Source organism: Mchenga conophoros, linkage group LG16 (genome assembly GCF_057382185.1).
Source record: "Mchenga conophoros isolate Kocher_MC1m ecotype Shallow Benthic linkage group LG16, M_conophoros_male_GT1.1, whole genome shotgun sequence".
Lineage (NCBI taxonomy): Eukaryota > Metazoa > Chordata > Actinopteri > Cichliformes > Cichlidae > Mchenga > Mchenga conophoros.
The window spans coordinates 39,264,126-39,287,909 of record NC_140541.1 but is presented as its reverse complement, the minus strand read 5'-3'; the positions used below and the strand labels follow the sequence as shown (position 1 = coordinate 39,287,909).

General features: G+C 45.2%; 1 protein-coding gene across 1 annotated transcript in view; it reads left to right on the top strand.

The window, feature by feature from the left end:
• The window catches only part of LOC146557337 (titin-like), a 178,885-nt gene that overhangs the window by 67,223 nt on the left and 87,878 nt on the right, over positions 1 to 23,784 (top strand). The window contains exons 94-130 of the mRNA XM_085248349.1: positions 322 to 372; positions 751 to 1,149; positions 1,235 to 1,513; positions 2,074 to 2,343; positions 2,432 to 2,571; positions 3,049 to 3,175; positions 3,326 to 3,592; positions 3,694 to 3,960; positions 4,135 to 4,398; positions 5,197 to 5,336; positions 5,425 to 5,551; positions 5,917 to 6,183; positions 7,826 to 8,092; positions 8,363 to 8,629; positions 9,129 to 9,268; positions 9,362 to 9,488; positions 9,804 to 9,946; positions 13,905 to 14,028; positions 14,133 to 14,399; positions 14,500 to 14,597; positions 14,696 to 14,864; positions 15,390 to 15,659; positions 15,835 to 16,101; positions 16,186 to 16,464; positions 16,941 to 17,349; positions 17,628 to 17,752; positions 17,837 to 18,103; positions 18,372 to 18,641; positions 18,726 to 19,025; positions 19,122 to 19,424; positions 19,508 to 19,695; positions 19,794 to 19,908; positions 20,009 to 20,296; positions 20,460 to 20,611; positions 23,090 to 23,237; positions 23,342 to 23,519; positions 23,630 to 23,751. Coding sequence (XP_085104475.1) covers positions 322 to 372; positions 751 to 1,149; positions 1,235 to 1,513; positions 2,074 to 2,343; positions 2,432 to 2,571; positions 3,049 to 3,175; positions 3,326 to 3,592; positions 3,694 to 3,960; positions 4,135 to 4,398; positions 5,197 to 5,336; positions 5,425 to 5,551; positions 5,917 to 6,183; positions 7,826 to 8,092; positions 8,363 to 8,629; positions 9,129 to 9,268; positions 9,362 to 9,488; positions 9,804 to 9,946; positions 13,905 to 14,028; positions 14,133 to 14,399; positions 14,500 to 14,597; positions 14,696 to 14,864; positions 15,390 to 15,659; positions 15,835 to 16,101; positions 16,186 to 16,464; positions 16,941 to 17,349; positions 17,628 to 17,752; positions 17,837 to 18,103; positions 18,372 to 18,641; positions 18,726 to 19,025; positions 19,122 to 19,424; positions 19,508 to 19,695; positions 19,794 to 19,908; positions 20,009 to 20,296; positions 20,460 to 20,611; positions 23,090 to 23,237; positions 23,342 to 23,519; positions 23,630 to 23,751 — 7,881 coding nt within the window. The remainder of the gene's footprint in view (positions 1 to 321; positions 373 to 750; positions 1,150 to 1,234; positions 1,514 to 2,073; positions 2,344 to 2,431; positions 2,572 to 3,048; positions 3,176 to 3,325; positions 3,593 to 3,693; positions 3,961 to 4,134; positions 4,399 to 5,196; positions 5,337 to 5,424; positions 5,552 to 5,916; positions 6,184 to 7,825; positions 8,093 to 8,362; positions 8,630 to 9,128; positions 9,269 to 9,361; positions 9,489 to 9,803; positions 9,947 to 13,904; positions 14,029 to 14,132; positions 14,400 to 14,499; positions 14,598 to 14,695; positions 14,865 to 15,389; positions 15,660 to 15,834; positions 16,102 to 16,185; positions 16,465 to 16,940; positions 17,350 to 17,627; positions 17,753 to 17,836; positions 18,104 to 18,371; positions 18,642 to 18,725; positions 19,026 to 19,121; positions 19,425 to 19,507; positions 19,696 to 19,793; positions 19,909 to 20,008; positions 20,297 to 20,459; positions 20,612 to 23,089; positions 23,238 to 23,341; positions 23,520 to 23,629; positions 23,752 to 23,784) is intronic.

Here is a 23,784-nt window from a genome sequence, read left to right as displayed (position 1 = left end):
TGCCCATCCATCCTTTGTGATGTTTTTAAGTGGTCATCATCTTAAATCCGTCCTCAGTTGTGTCATCAGTCATTCGATGCTCATCTTCATCACTGTTTTTATTATTCACTGCAACAGTTTTTCCGTTTCCATCTCACCTTCATCCTCGTCACTGAACTTTTTTTTTTTTACATGTGTGTAATTTGATGTTCAGCTGTGATCTGGATACGATCTTGAATCTTGGCTGTTAGTTTTGTTAACATCTTTATCTTGGTTTGTGTTGGAGACTAGGATGAGCTCTTGCAGTGAAGCTTAAAACTTGTCCTACTCTTTCTTGCTCAGATGGAAAACCAACAGAAGAGCCCGCGAAAGGCCGAGGTCGAGGATTTGGGGGTGAGAGCTCACTAACATTAGATCTCATCAGCACAAACCATTCGGCACTTTCATTTGCTTCATACACACTTGTGAAGCCAAAGTTGTTTTTTTGTGTGTGTCTTTAGAACAAAACCAAAAATATATTTTATGTTACAATTTTAATTTTGAGTTCAAAGCTCGTTTCTGACTGACAGCTGTGTCTGTGTATCGTCGTGAGCATAAATCTAAAGCTTTTTTGTCCTGTGGGATTCGTTGTTTGTGTCGAATATGTTTATTCTTCACAGTAGGTTTAAGTCACAGTAGGTAGCTCACAGTTTCAAAGTAAGCTGCTGTCTAATTCGTCACTTGCCCCAACATCTGAATCAACAAGAGGAGTTTTTGTGTCTGATGTTGCAGCGAGACAAACTCCATCTCCTGGTGAAGGAGGCAGGGGCCGGGGTCTAAAGCCAGGTGGAAAAGGCCCATCACCTCCCGAGGACCCATTTGGAGGATTCAAGCTCAAACCTGTCCAGCTGAAGTTCATTAAGAAGCTTAAGGACATTGTGCTGCAGGAAGCTGAGTCCATCGGCTCCTCCGCGGTGTTTGAGTGCGAGGTCTCGCCTTCCACGGCCATCACTTCGTGGATGAAAGATGACAGCAACTTGCGTGAGAGCCCCAAGCACAAGTTTACATCTGATGGCAAAGATCGCAAGTTGCACATTATTGATGTGCAACTATCTGACACTGGAGAATACACGTGTGTGGCTAAGAATGCGGGCAAGGAAATAACATGCACAGCCAAGTTAATTGTTGAAGGTAAACGATTGTTTTAATCCAACATCAATTTTTAAAAACTTATTTGACATTCATGAAAACACTTTTAATCACCTTTTTCCCACAGAGCTGCCTGTGAAATGGTTGAAGGAACTGGAACCAGAGACAACATGCATTAAGGGTCAGCCAATGTACCTCACCTGTGAGCTGAACAAAGAACGGGATGTCATTTGGAAACGTAACGGTCAGGTTCTGAAAACAAAGGCTGGAAAAGTGGCCGTTAATGTAATTGGCATGCAGCATGCTGTGACCATCCAGAACTCCACCGATGAAGATGGCGGCACCTACACCTGTGAGGTCGATGGACAAGAGGACGTCAAGACTACAACTAACGTCAAAGTTATTGGTAAGAAGTCTGCAGAGCATGGTAGCAATGAAACAAGATAAATACAGTCATTGTGCCGTCCATCGTTCAGGGTGAGTCCACCTACAAGCTGGATTGGTCCCAGGCTGAAACTGTCCCCCAGCAGTTAAAAACCAATATGAAGGGCAGCGACTATGAACAGTAGAGCTTGTATTTATGCACCATTTAAGGCCTAAGTTGATCCCTGTTTGAGTTGCCTTATGCTGCACCAAAGAAAACAGACCATGGCACAACCAAAATTACTGTGACGGTGTGCAGTCTCATTGTTCTGGCAAAGATGGCTGCTCAAAGACGGGAATCCGTCGCCATCTTTAATATGACCTTGATGCATCAAGATGGCAATAAAGCTGCACTAGGACGGCGTCAGTCTGCACACTCAAGCTCTCCTGCAGCCAATCTACCAATCCAGTGAACCAAAGATTTTCCCTAGTTACACAGAAGTCGTTGTCATATTTCCTTAGTGTGACTGAGGCATAAGAGTGTGTCTTGTTGAGCAGTTTTCCACTGTAGGAACAAATATAATGTGAACCCTTCCTCCTCAGAAATCATCAAAGACTGGCTGGTGAAGCCTCTGAGAGACCAGCATGTGAAACCAAAGGCAAAGGCCACCTTCAAGTGTGAGCTGTTCAAGGACACGCCCAACTGGAAGTGGTTCAAAGGAGAAAACGAGCTTACTCCCTCTGACAAGGTCGAGATCAATAAAGATGGAAAGGACATGACGCTCAGCATCAATAACTGCCAGCCTGATGATGTATCAGACTACACCATCCAGGTGGAGGATCGCAGATATACAGCCAAGCTGACACTTGGAGGTTGGTGTATCCACGTTGGGGAAGCATGAGGACCACGCTTTTCCAATCGCAAAGATTTCTAACTCTAACTTTCTTTGGGTGCTTTCAGAGCGTGAGGCTGAGATCCTGAAGCCACTCTCCAGTGTGGAGGTGGTTGAGAAGGAAGAGGCCAACTTTGACTCTGAGATATCAGAGGACGATGTGGCCGGTGAATGGAAGCTGAAAGGCCAGGTGTTGGCTAGATCTCCGGTAAGATATTTAACAATGCTTTGTCTCAGAGTAAATTATTGGAGATAAATATCTGAATTTCAGGAGCGGCACCACGCCTCCAAACATGCTCCGTCCAGTTCTCATCTATATAGGTTCCCCCAGTTCACCAAGCTGTTCCTTCTCGTTTCCGTGCCCCACCCTCCCTCCGCTTTTCAAGTCTTCACTTCTATTTAGTGCACGGGGATCTGCCAGGAGCCGTCGGCTCTTTGAGGCCTTCCCCAAACCGCAGCTCAGTTCATGTCCAAGCGTCACCTTTACCTACTAATGTGCTGTCAAACCTAAAATGAGGACGTGGGCCCAGCTAGTGAGATAGCAGCTAAACGTGAGCTCGTCGCAGGACTCAGGCCACTCGAAACCACAAATGAGAGGATCATATACTTCTGTGCTGTAGTAAATTTAGTAGGGTTTATAGAAATGTGAATAGGGAAGTAGCACTCATGCCTCTTTGTTTTGCAGACCTGTGACATTAAAGCTGAGGGCAAAAAACGTTTCCTCACACTGAAAAACGTGCAGCTGGATCAGGCTGGTGAAGTGACATACCAGGCCCTGAACGCCGTCACCAGCGCTATGCTCACCGTCAAAGGTACGGATTTACCAAAGACAAAAATTCCCCTGTTGTAACCTGCTGCATTTTGTTGGTCATGGAAAACTGTTGCAGAGCAAACACGGTAAGAGAAGCTGTGGTTGTGTCTTTGTTTCTGTTATTAATTGCCAAATCGTTCGCACCTCTCAGAAATCGAAATGGGCTTTGTTGACCCGCTCAAGGACCTTTCTGTGCCTGAAAAGAAGCAGGCTAAGTTTGAGTGCACCATCACTAAGGACGTGTCAAAGGTCATATGGTTCAGGGGGACAGAGATTGTCACTCCAAGCCCTAAATATGAAATAATTGATGACGGAAAGAAGCACATGCTGATCATAAACAGCTGTGAGTTTGATGACGAGGCTCAGTACACGATCGAAGCGTTGGGTCAGAAATCAACGGCTCAGCTGATGGTGGAGGGTAAGTGGCAAAGAGAAGCGCCACGCTTCATGTTGTTCATGTTTCCTCTGTGAGCTCGCTCAGTGGCCAATGTCTGTCTGCGCTGACTCGATGTATTCCAGGCATGAGGCTGAGTTTTGTCCAGCCGCTTCAGGACCAAACGGTCAAAGAAGGTAACGCGGCACGCTTTGATCTCGAGCTGTCTCATGAGGACGTGCCAGTGGTCTGGTACCGAAACGAAGTCAAACTCCACGTGAGCCGAACGGTTCTGATTCACGTGGAAGGAAAGAGACACACTCTAGAAATGAGGACGCTGAGTCTAGATGATACCTGCCAAATTAAGGCAGAGGCTAAAGGCATTTACTCCATGGCCAAGCTGACGGTCGTAGGTAACTGCGCTCCCTCGTTTCCTTTTCACTTCTGTTTCACAGTAGCGTGACTTACATGACTCACTTTTTGCATTGTCATATTGTATACTGCATTACAAGACTGCTCTTCACAGAGAAAAATTATGAAAATCTACAAATTATTTGTAATAAACCAAAACTTCCTGTCTGCTCCAGAGGGCGACCCCATCTTTGTGGTGAAGCTACAGGATTACTCAGCCACCGAGAAAGAAGCGGTGACCCTGGACTGTGAACTGAGCAAAGACGTCCCGGTGCTTTGGTACCACGAAGAGAAGGAAATCATCGCCTCCAAGATGGTCATCATGAGGTCAGAGGGCACGCGCAGGTCTCTGGTCCTGAAGAAAGTGGAACTGAGCGACAAAGGCAAATATGTATGTGACTGTGGAACAGACAAGACGTCAGCCAACATCAATATTGAAGGTAAGCACGGTGACATGATTGCCTAAATTCTTTTAAACATAAAAATCAGTTGAATCATAAATTAATCGTAAAGCTGTCTAAGATTTACAGGTTGCTAGGTCAAAATAAACCCGTAAAACGTTAAATGTTCAAGCCTTTCACTGCACAAGGAAACATGACTCCGAAGGGAGGTCCAGGCCTCGTCAGCCTAGTGAGCGACCCCGTAGCAACCTCACGTCTCTAAAAATGCACATCTCCACACCGGTCTGGGAATGACACATCGATGCCTGCAGTTCACATCAAAGACAGCAGCTTCTCTGCAAACGCTCACTGAGCAGCAGTAAAACCTCAGAAAGAGATGCAAAGAGCATTTAAAAGTTGTGCCTCACTGCTGAAATCCCCACAACTTTAAAAATGAATGAAAAATAAAAACTTTGAAGGCGAGCGTTCACAGTTTCCAGTTTTTTTTAACTTTTCATGGTGAGCTGTGGGCGAGTTTGCAGCCGAGTCAGCGTCTTCCATGGGAACTGCAGGAAACCATGGCAACGTGACCCAAAAATCACTCGGCAACCAGAATCCACATTTTCCCCTAGCGACTGACCGAGGCCGCCGAGACTGTGTATGAGGACAGATGATGGATTTACTTTCTTTAAATCAAAATAAAAAAGAACTTTGGATTAAAATGAGAAATCCGAGGGAACAAACTGAAACTGATAGTTTCCAGTTCTTCCATTTTTTGTTGTTTAGCTGTAAAATCAGTCCTTTCTTCCAGAAGCAAAACAAACTGCATTTTCATATCATGACCCTTTTCCCCAAAAGCACGCGACATCAAAGTCGTCCGGCCGATTTATGGCGTGGAGTTGTTTGATGGAGAAACGGCTCGTTTCGAAGTGGAGATCTCTGAGGACGACATCCACGGACAGTGGAAGCTGAACGGAGCAGTGCTCAGTCCGTCCTCTGTGAGTGCTTCATCACAAGCGCCTCATTGGCAGCGCTCTCCATAACATGAAGCCAGTTTATCAGACTGTTTACGTCTTTGTTTAACAGGATGTGGACATCATCGAGGAAGGAGGCAAGCACACGCTGATCCTCTACAACTGCAAAGTGTCCATGACCGGCGAGGTGGCGTACTCTGCTGCTAATGCCAAGTGCGCCGCTAACCTCAAGGTCAAAGGTAAACCAGCCCACTGACCTCATCATATTTCATAAAAAACATTTTAAATCATTGTAACCTAAAAATGTGAAACTAAAAATGAGAGCGTCTCATAGAATAAGCCAGCGGGGGATCGCAGCAGTTCAATCAAACCTCCGTCTGAGCTTCACCTTCTCAGGTCTGACTTCTCATCAGACTTCATCTCCACTGAACAAAGACACCATATATAAAAACGTCAATACTTTTACTCTGTGTTGGTTACTGTCACAGTTTGGGGCTCGTTATGACGACAGGAATCCTCTAAAATGAACTATACTGATAATTATGATTATCTAAATTCAACTAGGAGCCTAAGTTTTTCTGTTTTTCTCACTGTTTTTCTTCAGAACTCCCGCTGAACTTCCTCACACCCATGACTGATGTTCAGGTCTATGAGAAGGATGATGTGAGGTTCGAGGTCGAGGTGTCGAGAACTCCAAAGACTTTCCGTTGGCTCAAAGGCTCACAGGAGCTGCAGAGCGATGAAAAGTACGAGGTGATCCAGGAGGGAAATTTGTACGTCCTGGTGATCCGATCGGCCGCCTACGATGACGAGGCAAAGTACATGTTTGAGGCCGAGGACAAGAAGACGACGGGCAAACTGGTTATACAAGGTAACGTCGTGGTTGTATTCATTTTTTTTAAACTCCTTTGGCACCAGTGAAACCTTCAGAGAGTCAGGGCACATTATAATCATATGTTCACATTTAGATCAAATTATTACAGTTTTAAATTCGCCAAATAAACACTTCTGTCCAAACCTTCTCCAGATGAATCCAGTTTGGCAGATTTTTACCTCTGCTTTGTCTTCTGGTTCGGTTCACTTTGAACTAGAGATGGCACGATACCACTTTTTCATGTCCGATACCGATATCATAAATTTGGATATCTGCCAATACGATATGAATCCGATATAGTGTTTTTTAATCAATAAAACTGTTTTTTTATATCTTGCTGCTTTTTGTATAAGTTCATACTCAAGTTAAAAAAAAACACTAAAGCTATTCTGTTATACCTTTATGCAAAAAATGCACTGCACCCAAAATATTTCATAGTTCAGCAAAACTGATCAATCTAATAAACTTAAACCTGCTCCATCCTCCCTATTCTGGTGTTTTAAAGACAACTTAGCGTAAATATTAAGCAACCTAACTAACAGGGCTGCAAACTCCCAGCAAAAAAAAAAAAAAATAGGGAACCACCCCTCACGCTCCACCTCATGATGCTTAATCGACGTAATCAACTTTAATTTGATGCAGTGTGAAAAAAAATGCACAGAAATAAATTATTTTTCAAGAATAATTAAATAGATTCAACATCTTTCTTCAACAAAATTGCAGACTGCACAGATGGTACCTTCCCAAAGGAAAAAGTACTATAGCTTACTAGGGTATATTAGACTTAATAGTCACTATATACAGTAATTGACTTCTATACATTTTACATCAAATTAAAACTTTGGGTGTCAGATAATTATTTATTAAAAGCTCGACATTTTAAATGAGAATAAGAAAGAAAAGTATGTCTTTGTGCCCCCTTTTCCCTGTTAATGCCCTATCGGCCCCCCTGGCTAAACTTTGCTAGATCCGCCCCTGCACAGTTACCAGCGTCAGCTACGTAGAAAAAGATCCTGGTGTAGAAAGTAATATTAAATAAATTCTAACAACAGCTGATCAAGCTTAAACGTGCTGCTGTTGTTCAGCCGCTGGTTTCCTCTTTCTGGTGCAAAGTGGGCCAAAAACAAACCAGAGAGACGTACTCCCGACAGAAAAGCCGATCAGCTGATCATTGATCAGTTTCATGATTGAAGTAGCAGCAAGGAGAGGCAGTCGCTCCATATATCGGTTGTTAAGCTTAACGCAGGAATGCTTTACAAACATTCAGAGATGAACTTACACACTTGCTTTACTTCTCTCTGGGATCACTTCCTCGGAGATGAAATGCCGGTTTGGTAGCAGGCTACAAACACACACAGCTGCTCCAACGTGCTACGGTTACGAGCCCAGTGTCACACGTTTTGTGAGGTGTTTTTTGATATTTAATGGATCGGATTACATTTTTTATTTCTCTCCGATATCCGATCCAGTAATTTAGGTCAGTATCGGACCGATACGTAATATCGGATCGGTCCATCTGTACTTTGAACACAGCGCTGGTGCTCATTTTTGTTTGTTTGTGAGTCACAAATACAAATCTGCTGTGTTCTGCTTCTACTCAAAGTTAAATGCACCAATGTCTGATGTCTTCCTGTGGCAGGTATTCGCCTAGAGTTTGTCAAAGCAATCAAGGATGTGACAGTAAAGGAGCGTGAAACAGCTGAATTCAGCGTGGAGCTGTCACATGACAAGATCCCGGTGGTCTGGTACAAGAACGACGTCCGACTTCATCCCAGCAAAGTTGTTCACATGTCGGCACAGGCGAAGGTTCACACGCTGGCCTTCAAGGAAGTCATCATCGACGACACGTCCATGATCAAAGTAGAGGCCATGGACAAGAGCATGACCGCCATGCTCACTGTCATTGGTCAGTGCCTCCTTTCTAAAGCACATTGAAACAAATGACATAAAAACATAGGACCAGATGACAGGACTTTAGAAAGAACAAACATTAAAGCAATCACAACTCATTCTGATTTAAAAGAAAAAGAAAAAGAAAACAGGTGTAAACAAAGCAAACAGAGCAGGTGACAGCAAGCCACACCCACCAACATCCAAGAGTTCATCCTGTCAGACTGATTCAGACACGCTTCTCTAACGCCTGATTTTCATAATGAACATACGTTTCCCCACACAGAGGGTGACGCCTACTTCACCACTAAGCTGCAGAACTACACAGCAGTGGAGAGGGACGAGGTGAAGCTGGTCTGCGAGCTGAGCAAGGCTGTAGCTGATGTGAAATGGTTTAAGGATGGGAAGGAGATCACCCCCTCCAAGAACATCGCCATTGTCACCGATGGCAAGAAGCGCATCCTGATGGTGAGGAAGGCAGAGAAGGCCAACATCGGAGAGTACACCTGCGACTGCGGCTCGGACAAAACCACAGCTAAGCTCAACATTGAAGGTAAACCATGGATCTGTCCCAGCTCTCAAGCTTTATGCATGCTGCTTCTCTGAAAATCTCTGAACACGTTCAGTTTTCAGCTGTTGGTAAAAGTCCATGTAAATACAATCAGTCTGACCTTTGACCTGACAAACAGAAACCAAAGTGTTTGGTAACGAGCTGAGACGGTAATAAACGGATCATTTGGCATCTGTAGCCGTCGTATCTGGATATGTGCTTTGTTAGTTACAGTTCAGCTGTTTGAAGACCTTTGACGTGAACATAAATGATGTTTTGTTCTGATAAGCACAGAGGTCACCAGGCTGTCAGAGCTTTGTCAGCATTTATCTCTCTCTGTAGAAACGTTGGAGAGGAGCACCGGTTGGGTTTCTTGGTGGATCCTCAGCTTTGTAGATTAGAGCCTCATCATTGGCGAAGTTAAATTTGACTGCTTTAACAAACAGGCGCTCCACGGGTGAAGATGTTGCTGGTTTTTATAGTGATTTCTGTCCTTTTGCAGAGCGGGATATCAAAGTTGTCCGTCCGCTGTACAGTGTGGAGGTCACGGAGACAGAAACAGCCAAGTTTGAGACTGAGATTTCTGAGGAGGATGTCCATGGAAACTGGAAGCTGAAGGGAGAAGCTCTTCATCAGTCAGCTGTGAGTCTGCAGTGACCCGCCTGGCAGTCGGTTTCATATTCATCGCCACAGAGATGCTTTCAGCTGACTTTCATGTGCTCGTGTTTACCTCAGGATGTTGAGATTAAGGAGGAAGGAACCAGACACCTACTGATCCTCTACAACGTCTGCATGGACATGGCAGGACCCGTTGACTTCTCTGCAGCCAACGCCAGATCCAGCGCCCAGCTCAGAGTCAAAGGTCAGAGGTCATTTTAGCCCTTATTTTTTAAACGATGGACAAAACGTCTCTGACACGGAGGAAGCTCCGTGCCGTTTGGCTGAAGCACACACAAACAGCAGCCCTGGTTTCTGTCACACACGGGTGTCGCACGTCTCTGTAAGTGTTCAGCCAATCAGGGCCTGTGGTTATTTTCACCACTTCAGTCTTTATCTGAAGGCAGGCTGCTCTCTGATTGGAGGAGCAGTAACCTGAAACACGAACCAGACCACAGGATCTCCAGCAAGTGCACGCCGGTTCATTTGTTGAAGGAGCTAACCATGTCTTTACCCTCAGCTCGGTCCATCACGCTGGTCCATCCTCTGAAGGACGTGACGGTGACGGCTGGAGAGACGGCCATCTTTGAGTGCGAGCTGTCATACGAGGGCATCGCGGTGGAGTGGTTCCTGGGAGGGCAGAGGATGGAGGCCAGCGACCGGGTGAGTCTGACCACAGCAGCGCCCGCCTCTCCTGTAACTCGCTCCACACCGGAGAAACCGCTCACAGAGCTTTTCCTCCTTTTTAACAAAATGTTTCTCACTCATAAAACTTCTGCTTCACCACAAAAGAAGAAGGAAAAGAAATGGGACGACAGAAATAAAGAAAGTTAGTGTGGATCCAGTAAAACACTAAAAAATAACAGAGCGTTACTTTTATTAAGCCTTGAGAATTTTAGCGATTTCCTGCAAAAAACCGAGTCGGTGCAAAAAGAAATGATTTCATAGTTTCTGTTGTGATCACACAGACAGCATTAATGAAATACTATCTTTGTGATAAGAAAGCTTTGCTTATATGTTTTGTATTTCTGTTCTCACATTTGTAACATTTTCACTCCAGATTTGGAAACTTTTCTCTTTGGTTAGAAAATCCGAGCATACAAACCTTCTTTAGTGTGATTTAAAATGTGAGATGGGACCTTTTAGTGGAAACAGGTTTTCTTCAGGCACAAACAGACCTGCACTGAGTCTGTCACACGTCTGATTTTAAACAATCGCCATCAGGACACGTTTACGGTCGCCGGGCTCTGATTTGTTCCTGTCTCTGAGCAACAAAGCTGAGTTTTAAAAGAATTTCAAAATCTGAATCCCAGTTTGGATTATGAAGAAAAGACACGAGTTTTGTTTTGCAGATGTGGACAAGTTGTCTTTGTGATGTTTGATGTTTCTCTGGTTCTGCAGAGGCTGCAGCTAAAAATATCTGGGAGATAAACATGCGGCTCTTATCTGTGACTCTGACCCTCGAGTGTCGCCTTATCTGCACAAAGGCCTCAGATTCTTTCATCTCCATTAAATAAACAAATGTTTCTCAGCAGGTCGAGGTCATTTTGTGTTCCTGGTAGTTTCTAAACATATTACATGTGCTTGAATTAATAATCATGTTTTGCATTATAAGGAATGCATCAGCCAAACTAAATCTGCACTACTCGACCATCATTTGTTCGAACGAAGATTCCCCTCAGATGCTGTTTTCACTGTTTAACTGTTAGAGCACCAGATCCTCTCCCTGCTCACCTTTACTCATCGTCCTTTTGCGACTCTCTCTGTTATTTTTCTCTGAGAAAATCCTCAAAACACACCAAGTCCTGCCGTCTGAAGTTGCCTGTAGCTCTTCCTTTGTACTTCCTCTCCCATCACACTGTTTTTCAGCTTCCCTCTGTCACTGATATCTCAGATCTCAGCTGTAAGTCAAAAGCTTCTACCTGGACCCCGTTCCTACCGTTTGGGTCAAAGCCTGTCTACCCTCTCTGCTTCCCCTCATATCTGCTCTCATCTGCTCCTCACTACCACTGGAGCTGTTCCCAAAGCTGTGGTGATCACCCCAATACTGAAAAAAAAACAGGATCCCAGTAATTTTGATCATTTCCGTCTCCAATTGACCATTTCTATCAAAACTTCTTGAAAAGACAGTCGCCGCACAACTCCACTCATACTTCACTAATAATAATCTGCATGAACAGTTCCAGTCTGGTGTTCGTCCCTCCCACAGCACTGAAACTAATAAAAATACTCACTGATCTTCTCATGGAAGCTGACTCTGGTTTACTCTCCATTCTTATTCTCCTCGATCTCACTGCTGCCTTTGATACTCCTCAGTAGGCTCGCCTCCATCGGTCTCTCCCATATCCCACTAGCTTTAAATCGCACTCAGTTTATTCGACTTAAATCCTTCACTTCTCAGCCCTTTCCTCTGGTTGCAGGCGTGCAGGGATCTGTCCTGGGGCCCCTTCGTTTCATTATCTAGCTTCTTCCGCTTGGACACATTTCACTGCTATGCCGATGACACCCAGCTGTATCTGTCCACTAAACCTGATTCTGCTCTCCCCCGTCCTCTCTCACCCTCTGCTTAGCTGAACTAAATTCATGGTTCTCTTCCAATTTTCTCAAACTCAACAGTAACAAATCCTCCTGGTCGGCACTAAACAAACACTGTCCACAACTAACAGCTTTTCTGTTACAGTCTCCGTTTCTCCATGTGTGAAAAGTCTGCGTGTCATCGGCGATGGTACTCGATCTTTTAGCTCCCACATCAGTAACGTCTCTCAGTCCGCATATTTCCAACTCCGTAACCTTAATCGTCTCCGTCCTTTTCTCGCCCCACATGCCGCTGCCATCCTTGTTCATAGCCCGGTCACTTCCCGGATCGATTACAGCAACTCTCTTCTTTTTGGTCGTAGTCAAAAATCTATCCATCAGCTTCAGCGTGTCCAGAACTCTGCTGCTCGTATCATCACCAGGACTCTTTCTATGGTAAATGGCCTGTATTTATATAGCGCTTTACTAGTCCCTAAGGACCCCAAAGCGCATTACACACTCCAAAGTGTGGGGAGTGAGTTGGAGGGTGGGGTGGGCTGCTTTTAACTATGTAAAGCACTTTGTGCTACATTTTTTCTGTATGAAAAGTGCTTTATAAATAAAGATTGATTGATTGATTGATTTACATATTCAGTCATCCACCCATTCACACACACATTCACACACTGGTGATGTGACCAGAAGCCAGTGAAGTAGCCACAGCCACCCTGGGGCGCACTGACAGAGGCGAGGCTGCCGGACACTGGCGCCACTGGGCCCTCTGACCACCACCAGCCCTGCTCTGCAGCAGCTTCACTGGCTTCTGGTTAAATACCGCATCAATTTCAAGATACTTTTGTGCACATTCAAGGCTACCCATCATCTCTTGCCTTCATACCGCTCTGGTTCAGATCACCGTCCCTTCCCCCCGGCTAGCCACCGTGGGGCGCAAGGCTTTCTGCTGCTCTGCCCCCCATCATCCCTTCCTCCTGAGATAAGAAACATCACTTCCCTCCCTCTTTTTAAGTCCAGACTCAAACTTCTACATAAATGTTTCCATCCTGCTACTTTCATTTATTTTATTTATTTGTTCAATGTTTTATCCTTATTATCTTGTAAATTGTTATGTTTGCTGTTGTTATTGCTTGTGTACAGTGTCCTTGAGTGCTTCGAAAGGCGCTTTGTTAAATAAAACAATTATGATTATGATTATTATTCCATCCATCCATTCGCTTCGGCTTGTCACGGGGGTGCTGGAGCCTATCCCAGCGGTCATAGGGCGAGAGGCGGGGTACACCCTGGACAGGTCGCTAGTCTGTCGCAGGGCTGACACCATTCACTCCCACATTCACACCTATGGGCAATTTGGATTCATCAATTAACCTATCCCCACAAACTATTATTATTATTATTATTATTATTATTATTATTATTATTATTATTATTATTATTATTATTATTATTTATTTATTTATTTATTTATTTATTTATTTATTATGACGTTTTTTCAGAATTTTAAATTTTTGGATATTTTTGAACAGTGTTTTTTAGCAGGTGAGTGTCTGAACCCAAATAATGAATTAATAAAGCTTAATTATGAATTAAAATCACGAATGAGTTTTATTTAAAAACACAAAGGAGTTGAATTCATTGCTGGAGAAAATGAGGTTAAAGTGGAAAAAGCAGCCCAGTGATAGAAACCTGCCCGTGTGTGAAAGAGAGCAGCTCGATCAGCTGAATAATAAATTAGTAAAGTGAAATTTATTCTGTTGATATGACCAAAGGTTTTCACTCATTTCTAAAAACACATCTGCAGAAAATTCTTAAATATTTTATTATGATGTAGCTTCTCAAAGTGAATCAAGGCTGGAAGTTTGTGGACAATAAAAAATAAAAACGGTATTTTTCCCTGATTTCATCAGTTTGACACTCGGAGTTATTCAGTCATCGCTCAGACTCGCCGCCTGTTAGCAAACGAACCAGAATAAGTGTAATTATTATTTATAATGATTATTTAAGTGACGGCCCTGTATCTGTGTCCATGGTGACGCGTTCAGCTCGTGTTCGTGTGCAAGTGTGACGCTCGCTTTGTTTTCGGTTCCTGCAGGTGAAGACTCGGGTGGCGGGCCGAGTTCACACTTTGACCGTCCGAGACGTGAACCTGTCGGAGGCCGGCGAGGTCAAACTTACTGCCAAGGACTTCCAGACTCAGGCTCAGCTTATCGTCAGAGGTACGGCACGCGCTCAGACTGGGCTCCGAGGATCGAGGACAAAGCATTTCTAACAGGAGGCTGTGGTTACCACCTGTTAACCACGTCTGTCTCTGTACCTTTAGAGCCAGCGGTTGAGTTCACAAAGCCTCTGGAGGATCAGACGGTGGAGGAGGAAGCCACGGCCACTCTGGAGTGTGAGGTTTCCCGTGAGAATGCTGAGGTACGATGGTTCAGGGAGGGACAGGAGCTCAGAAAGACCAAGAAGTACGACACCATCGTGGACGGACGCAAGAGAGCTCTGATCATTCACGACTGCTCTCCTGAAGATGCCAAGTTGTACACATGTGATGCCAAAGACTTCAAGACTTCTTGTTTCCTGGAAGTTACACGTAAGGACCTTAACCAGGCTTAAATCTGCTGTCGCACCTCCAGCTGTCCAGCTGAGGTAAAGCATAACTGTGCTCATGCTGTGGCCTTTTCCATTCACAGCTCCGTATGTTGAGTTTACAAAGCCTCTGCAGGATGTTGAGGTCAGAGAGAAGGAGTCTGCCAAGTTTGAATGTGAAGTTTCTCGTGAGTCTGCCAAGGTGAGCTCAGCAGGATGCAAACAGTCGCTGCTGTCCTGTCGATCAGACTGAAACCGCTCTCACACTCTCGACTAACCCTTGTGTCGTCATTTTTCAAGGTTCGCTGGTTCAAGGACGGTGGCGAGATCAGGAAAGGAAAGAAGTACGAGATCATCGCCAAGGGAGTCCAGAGAATCCTTATCATCCACAAGTCTGTGTTTGATGATGAAGCCGAGTACGAATGTGACGCGAGAACCTCCAAGACCTCTGGCATACTCACCGTCATCGGTGAGGAACATTATTCATCTATTTCAGGGGTAGGCAACTCCAGGCCTCGAGTGCCGGTGTCCTGCAGGTTTTAGATGTGTCCATGATCCATCACAGCTGATTTAAAGGGCTAAATGACTCCTCAGCATTTCTTGAAGTTCTCCAGAGGCCTGGTAATGAACTAACCATGTGATTCAGGTGTGTTGAACCCGGGGTGCAATCTAAAACCTGCAGGACACCGGCACTCGAGGCCTGGAGTTGCCCACCCCTGATTTATTTCATGTGTTTGATTCATGTTGAATTTCCAGTTTCACCAACCTTCCAATGAGAAAAAAAGTGACGTTTTTATTCATGTCAGCCACAGATGTTTGTTCTGCTGGAAAATAAAACGTCATTCACTGATGACGGTCAGCTTTCTAACCACTGCAGGAAATTTCTCTGCTGAAGAAATATTCTTGTAAAAACTATAAACATATGATTTTAGGCTCGACTTAATAGATGGATATTTCTCTGTAAATGAACTCCTGGTGCTCGTGTTTCCTTCAGAGGAGGCAGCCAGGTTTACAAAGAACCTGTCCAACGTGGAGGAAACAGAGACGAACACCGTGAAGATGATCTGCGAAGTGTCGAAGGCCGGCGCTGAGGTTACCTGGTATCGAGGGGACGAGGAGCTCCCAGAGGGAGGTCGCTACGACCAACAGACGGACGGACGCAAGAGGATCCTGATCATCCAGGACCTGAGGATGGAGGACGCTGGTGATTACAACTGCAGGCTGAGTCCCACCATCAGGACATCCGCCACGCTCAAACTCAATGGTAAAACACGTCGCTTACTTTTTGATTTTATAGAAGAAACTGAAGTCACCAATTACCTACTCGAGTCATTATTTTCTTTGTAATGATTTCAAAAGCAATCTGAAGAGCAAAACAAAGAACGTGGAGAAATCCACTAATCCACCAAACCTTAACTCCGCCTTCTTCTCCTTTGCAGAACTGGCAGCCGAGTTCCTCGCTCGGCCTCAGAACCAGGAAGTGGTGGAGGGCGAGAAGGCAGAGTTCTCCTGCTCTGTCTCCAAAGACACCTACGAAGTAAAATGGTTCAGAGGAGACAAAGAGATAGAAGCTGGAGACAAGTACGGCATCATCAGTGAAGGAAAACGAAGAGCTCTTATTGTGAAAAGCTGTGAGCTGAAGGATGAGGGAGGCTACACTGCACACATTGGCACTGTTAAAGCTGTGGCAGATCTGCTAGTGATCGGTAAGACACTTATGGTCTTTGTCATATCTTATTACAGATTTCAGAATGCAGTTTTGGTTTTATTAAGTTTGAATTCTGTTTTAGAAAAACTGAGGATCATAACTCCGATCAAAGACACCGAGGTGAAGGAGGGAGGCGAGATCGTGTTTAACTGCGAGACCAACACGGAAGGAGCGAAGGCCAAGTGGCTGAAGAATGAGGAGACCATTTTTGAGAGCAGCAAGTACATGATGGCTCAAAGGGACAACGTCTTCTCTCTGAGGATCAGAGACGCCCAGAAGGCTGATGAGGCCGTCTATACCGTCAGCCTGACCAATCACAGAGGAGAGCTCGCCAAGTGCACTGCCAGCGCTAAAGTGGCAGGTGAGTGGGCAGTAACAGTATCTGAGTGAAGTTACAGGCTGGATTTGACTCTTTAATGAAACCAGGGCCAGCTTCCTGAGTGCTGAGTGCTTCTTTAGTTGTTCTTGTGACTCTACTGTACACACAGCCTTATTTTATTATCTGTATATGGCTCACAGTAATGAAACATATTTAGGAGTTTATACAACGGCTGTCTCCATTATGTTTAATATTATAGCACCTTTTGGCAGGTCAGTGTCCTAAACCTGTTCTCAGTAATCGCAGACGTGACTCTGAAAGACAGATGGATGTGTCAGCTTTGTTATAAAGCAAAGAAAGCTGAAAATCATCTGAAGAATTCAGAATAACTGAAGTTCTGTTTCTTCCAAGAGTATCAGGACGTTTGATCCAAAGCAGCCGTTTCTTGCTCAGTGACTTTGTTGCACGTACTCCTTTGTTTCTTTACGTTCACCCTGAAATCATTTGGTCCTCCACAGAGGAGAAACTGAGGTTCTTGGAGCCAATCGAGGACAATGAGACTCAGGAGAAGAAGACCGTCAGCTTCGTCTGTAAGGTGAACAGGCCCGGGGCGACGGTGAGGTGGCTGAAGGCTGGTCAGGAGGTGACACTCAGCAAACGCATCGTCTACAGAGTCGATGGCCTGAAGCACAGCCTGACCGTTAAGGACTGCATCATGGAAGACGAGGGCGAGTACACGGCCGTGGTCGGAGATGACAAATGTGCAGCTGAGCTGATCATTAGCGAGGCACCCACAGACTTCACGGCACAGCTCAAAGACCAGACCATTACAGAGTTCGAGGATGCAGAGTTCACTTGCAAGCTGAGCAAGGAGAAGGCTGCCGTCAAGTGGTACAGGGAAGGACGAGAGATTCGAGCGGGCCCCAGGTATGACAGATCTGCGTCTGCTGTTGTTTCGATCCAAAGGAACACAAATCAAATGCTAATCAACCAAGAAAATATTCAGAAAGTTAAAATTTGGGATACGTGGTCATGACAGAGGATTACAAAAGCCTGAAGCTTCTGGGACCTTGTGTTACCTTTGATTTAAAATAAAGTGCAGTGGTGTACAGAGGCAAAATTACACAGCTGATGCTGTTATCTAAGTCTTATAGTATCATATACATGACTGTACCAAGTTCCTGATGTTTGTTGTGTTTTTACAGATATCAAATGGAAAAAGAAGGAAAGACGTGCAGACTGATCATTAAGGTGTGCAGGCCTGATGACGAGTGTGAATATGCCTGTGGTGTGGATGAGAGGAGGACGAGAGCGAGGCTCTTTGTTGAAGGTGAGATGTTTGTTTCTTTTTGTCTTCAAAAGCAAAGATTTATTCGACGAATCTTCTTGTGAGATGTGTTTTTATGTTGCGCAGAGACCCCAGTGGAAATCATCAGACCACCGCAGGACGTGTTCGAACCTCCGGGTTCAGACATCGTGTTTGAGGTGGAGCTCAACAAAGACAGGGTGGAGGTGAAGTGGATGAGGAACAACATGATCATCGTCCAGGGAGACAAATACCAGATGATCAGCGAGGGTAAAGTCCACAGACTGCAGGTCTGTGAAATTAGACCCAGAGATCAGGGAGAGTACAGGATCGTGGCCAAAGACAAGGATGCCCGAGCCAAGCTGGAGCTGGCAGGTGAGTCAACTTCACATGCAAACAGGTAGTGAAACGCATTTCAAGAAATGTTAAAGAAATCACTGATTTAACAGACTTTTAGAAAGTTGTAAACAAACAAATCTTTTCTTGACACTTTATGAAGCATCCAAGTTGTTTTGGGAATATAGTTGTAGACGCAAAGCATAACACGCAGTTTTATTTTAAGATGATATCCACCAGTTTGGACTGCTCTGTGTTATGCAGGGCGAATTAAACAGTACAAATTTCTCCTCTGTCTCTCCTGCAGCTGTTCCAAAGATTAAAACCACCGACCAGAACCTGGTGACAGATGCCGGTAAACCCTTTGTCATGACTGTGCCTTATGACGCGTACCCTCGTGCTGATGCCGAGTGGTTTTTTGAAGGCACCAGTCTTCCTGTCCAGAATATTGACACCTCTTTGGACAAGACCGAGTACCGCCTGAAGAGCCCTGCCAAGGAGGACCAGGGCCGGTACAAGGTGGTAATTAAGAACAAGCATGGTGAGGGTGAAGCCTTTATCAACCTGGATGTGATTGGTGAGTCTGTGATCAGATAACTGCTCAGTCCTCTGTCGGAGGATATCACCAGAGTTTCTGAGTGTTTTCCTGGTGGTTTTCCAGATGTACCGGGACCCATCAAGAACCTGAGAGTGGTTGACACTGTTGATGGCGAGGTCAGTTTGGCCTGGGAGGAACCTGAGAATGACGGTGGCAGCAAGATTATCGCCTATGTTGTAGAAAGACGGGATGTGAAGCGCAAGACCTGGACTGTGGCTACAGACCGTGCTGACACTCCAGAGTACTGTGTCAGTGGCCTGCAGAAGGAATCCTTTTACCTCTTCAGAGTCTGTGCTCGAAACAGAGTTGGCAGCGGACCCGCTGTTGCAACCGAAGATGCCGTCCAGGCCAAAAACAAGTTTGGTAAGCAACACCCCGAGATCCCCGCTCCACTAATCCTAACCCCATCTCCACACTCGTCCTAATCATGTCCGTCACATTTTTGTTTCCTAACTTTAGATGTTCCAGATGCTCCTGAAAATGTTGCAGTAGAGTCAGTGAACAAGTTTGGTGCCACCATCACTTGGGAGCCCCCCAAGTTTGACGGTGGCTCTGAGATCACTGCTTATGTGATTGAGCTCCGTGACAGAACATCTGTTAAGTGGGAGGCAGCCTTAGTCTGTGCTGCCAATGACCGCTTGGCTATGCTGAACGACGTGGTGGAGTACAAGGAGTACATCTTTAGAGTCCGAGCAGAGAACAAGGCCGGCATCGGCAGGCCCAGTGCTGCCACCAACCCCGTCAAGATCATGGATCCCATCGGTGAGCTCACTCTCAATGTTTCTATCTAAGTCCTGTGTAGAAATATCAAACAGTCTGATTTTGCTCATGTCTTGTGCCCACAGAGAGGCCGAGCCCACCTCTGAACCTGAACTTTAGTGACCAAATCAAGACAGCAGTCACGTTGACCTGGGAGACGCCCATAAACAACGGTGGCAGCATGATTACAGGATACATCATTGAGAAATGTGAGGACGGCTCTGACAAGTGGCTCCGCTGCAACGCCAGACTGTGTCCTGACCTCTCCTACCGGGTATGCAGCCAACCTGAAGAGTCTGCCTTTATTCTGATTCAACCTCAGCGCAGTTACATTTTTCTTCCTGGTCTGGATTGTTTTGTTGTTTTCTTCAGGTGTCTGGACTAAAACCTGGTCAGAAGTACCTCTACAGAGTTTGCGCTGAGAATGCCGCCGGTGTCTCCGATCCAGCCGAGCAGCTGGGACCACTGCTTGCCGATGATCCTCATTGTGCGTGCAACAAGCATAAACTCAACCAACCACTTCTTCTTTATAAATCCAAGTAGTTCACTGGATGTGCTTTCACAACCAAATGTTTCTCTCTTGGCAGTTGGTCCAACCTTTGATCTGAGTGGCTTCAGGAAAGGCCTGGAGGTGATTGTTCCTCAGCCTCTAACAATTAGAGTTCCCATTACTGGATACCCAACCCCTGTGGCCAAGTGGACCTTTGGCGAGAAGGAGCTGACCCCAGCGGATGAGCGTGTCTCCATGGTGACGAAGCCTACGCACACGGAACTGACGATATCTCCTAGTGTTCGTCCAGACAAAGGCATCTACACCCTGCAGCTGGAGAACGACGTATCCTCTGTCTCTGGAGATATTGATGTCAACGTCATCGGTAAGAACCCATGACCATGTGATCAAGTTTAGCAATGATGGTGCTTATTTTAATAGACAGCTCATTTTATTGTGGTACAGAGACGTCTGTTACCCCCAAATCATCTAGAAACAAACCCAAAAGAAGAAAACTGATGGAAGTCTTTTTCATCTTATTTTCCCAGCATGCCCCAGTGCTCCGAAGGACTTCAAAGTGGCTGAAGTGACCCGTCAACATGTCCACTTGATGTGGGAGGCACCTGAACACGATGGAGGAAGTCCAGTGACACACTATCAGATTGAGAAGAGAGAAGTTTCTCGCAAGACATGGGCCAAGGTACTTTCAGCTCATTTCAGTAATGTCATCTTTGGCGCTGTACGTAATAAAAATATTTCAGCTCATCACAAAATGTAAACTGAGTGAATTACCTGGTTTTGTGTGAAAAAGTAACCGCCTTCTAAAAATAATACATGAATGTGCAGCTCCTTTCTGAGCTACCAACGAAAAGTTTTAGAGGTTTTCAGATGGTGCAAAATGCAGCTGCTTGCTTTTTAACTAAAACTGGAAAATTTGAGCACATTCGAGCAGATTCTAAGCTGCTCACCTACGAGGCTTTCACTGGTTTGGCACCTTCATACCTCTCTAATCTTTTGCACCTTTACAGTGGGGCAAAAAAGTATTTAGTCAGCCACCGATTGTGCAAGTTCCCCCACTTAAAATGATGACAGAGGTCAGTAATTTGCACCAGAGGTACACTTCAACTGTGAGAGACAGAATGTGAAAAAAAAATCCATGAATTCACATGGTAGGATTTGTAAAGAATTTATTCGTAAATCAGGGTGGAAAATAAGTATTTGGCCACCTCAAACAAGGAAAATCTCTGGCTCTCACAGACCTGTAACGTCTTCTGTAAGAAGCTTTTCTGTCCCCCACTCGTTACCTGTATGAATGGCACCTGTTTGAACTCATCATCTGTATAAAAGACACCTGTCCACAGCCTCAAACAGTCAGACTCCAAACTCCGCCATGGCCAAGACCAAAGAGCTTTGGAAGGACACCAGGAAAAGTATTGTAGACCTGCACCAGACTGGGAAGAGTGAATCTACAATAGGCAAGCAGCTTGGTGTGAAAAAATCAACTGTGGGAGCAATCATCAGAAAATGGAAGACATACAAGACCACTGATAATCTCCCTCGATCTGGGGCTCCACGCAAGATCTCATCCCGTGGGGTCAAAATGATCATGAGAACGGTGAGCAAAGATCCCAGAACCACACGGGGGGACCTGGTGAATGACCTGCAGAGAGCTGGGACCAAAGTAACAAAGGTCACCATCAGTAACACACTACAACGGCAGGGAATCACATCCCGCAGTGCCAGACGTGTTCCGCTGCTGAAGCCAGTGCATGTCCAGGCCCGTCTGAAGTTTGCCAGAGAGCACATGGATGATACAGCAGAGGATTGGGAGAATGTCATGTGGTCAGATGAAACCAAAGTAGAACTTTTTGGTATAAACTCAACTCGTCGTGTTTGGAGGAAGAAGAATACTGAGTTGCATCCCAAGAACACCATACCTACTGTGAAGCATGGGGGTGGAAACATCATGCTATGGGGCTGTTTTTCTGCCAAGGGGACAGGACGACTGATCCGTGTTAAGGACAGAATGAATGGGGCCATGTATCGTGAGATTTTGAGCCAAAACCTCCTTCCATCAGTGAGAACTTTGAAGATGAAACGAGGCTGGGTCTTCCAACATGACAATGATCCAAAACACACCGCCCGGGCAACAAAGGAGTGGCTCCGTAAGAAGCATTTGAAAGTCCTGGAGTGGCCTAGCCAGTCTCCAGACCTCAACCCCATAGAAAATCTGTGGCGGGAGTTGAAAGTCCGTGTTGCTCGGCGACAGCCCCAAAACATCACTGCTCTCGAGAAGATCTGCATGGAGGAATGGGCCAAAATACCAGCTACTGTGTGTGCAAACCTGGTAAAGACCTATAGTAAACGTTTGACCTCTGTTATTGCCAACAAAGGTTATGTTACAAAGTATTGAGTTGTATTTTTGTTATTGACCAAATACTTATTTTCCACCCTGATTTACCAATAAATTCTTTACAAATCCTACCATGTGGATTCATGGATTTTTTTTTCACATTCTGTCTCTCACAGTTGAAGTGTACCTCTGGTGCAAATTACTGACCTCTGTCATCATTTTAGGTGGGGGAACTTGCACAATCGGTGGCTGACTAAATACTTTTTTGCCCCACTGTATGTTCCATCTCGTGCGCTCCCATCTCAGGACTCTGGCCTTCCAAAGGTTCCTAAAGCCAGAAAAAAGACAGTTGGGGAGCGTGCTTTTTCTTTTCGTGCCCTGTTTTTGTGGAACAACCTCCCTCAAGATATTAGGCAGGCTGCTCTGTGGAGGGTTTTAAAGCTAAGTTGAAGACACACTTGTTCAGCCTATCCTACAGGTCTTAATTCTTTGCCTATTAGTTTTTTTAAATGTTTATCATTTTTAACTCTGCTTATGTTTTTAACTTGTGTTGCTATGTATCACTTTTATTTATTTATCTCTTTATTTTCAAATCGCTGTACAGCACTTTGTTTGAAAGCGCTTTATAAATAAAGTTATTGTTATTGTTAGCAGCAGTGTTGTTAGGTTTCAGGGCCTGGCTCAAACATGGCACGTGACATGTTGGCTTTTTTATTTTTAAAAACAGAAAACATCACTTCCACAGTGTGAAATAATGTTCACAGACCCAGAAGTCTACCCAGGTCTGAGTTTATTTGCTCAGCAGTGACAGTGACATTTTTCCAGGTGGCTGCTGGCGTCCTTGACCTGGAGCACACGGTAACAGACGTGATTGAAGGAAAGGAGTATCTGTTCAGCGTCTCTGCATGCAACAAGTGCGGACCTGGAGAGCCAGCCTACATCGATGAGCCCATCAATGTCTCTTCTCCTGCAAGTGAGTGTTTTTACACTTCATGTGAAATTAATTGTCTTTGAGTGGAGAAACTGACAGATAACTAGAATCTCACCTGTTTCACGTTCACGTATTTTCTCCTGCAGCTGTACCTGATCCACCTGAGAACCTTAAGTGGCGCGATAAGAGTGCCAAGTCCATTTTCCTGTCCTGGGAGCCTCCAAAATACGATGGTGGTGCCCATATTAAAGGCTACGTGGTGGACAAGTGCCAGCGTGGTACAGACAAGTGGGAACCCTGCGGTGATCCCCTCCCTGAACTCAAGTAAGACTTAAGAACTTGTAACTGCCGGTTAAGTTTTTTGGGCCACACGTTATTAGTGTCCTGTCTTTATTTTGGTACAGCTGGATATATTATATGATTTGAACTCACAGGTTCCAGGTTACCGGCCTGGTCGAGGGCCAGTGGTACGCCTACAGAGTCAGAGCTTTTAACAAGCTGGGAGCCAGCCGACCTTGCAGGGCTACCGATGAGATCCAAGCTGTGGACGCTAAGGGTAGGACGGGTTGTGCTCTTCCAGACAGTCACA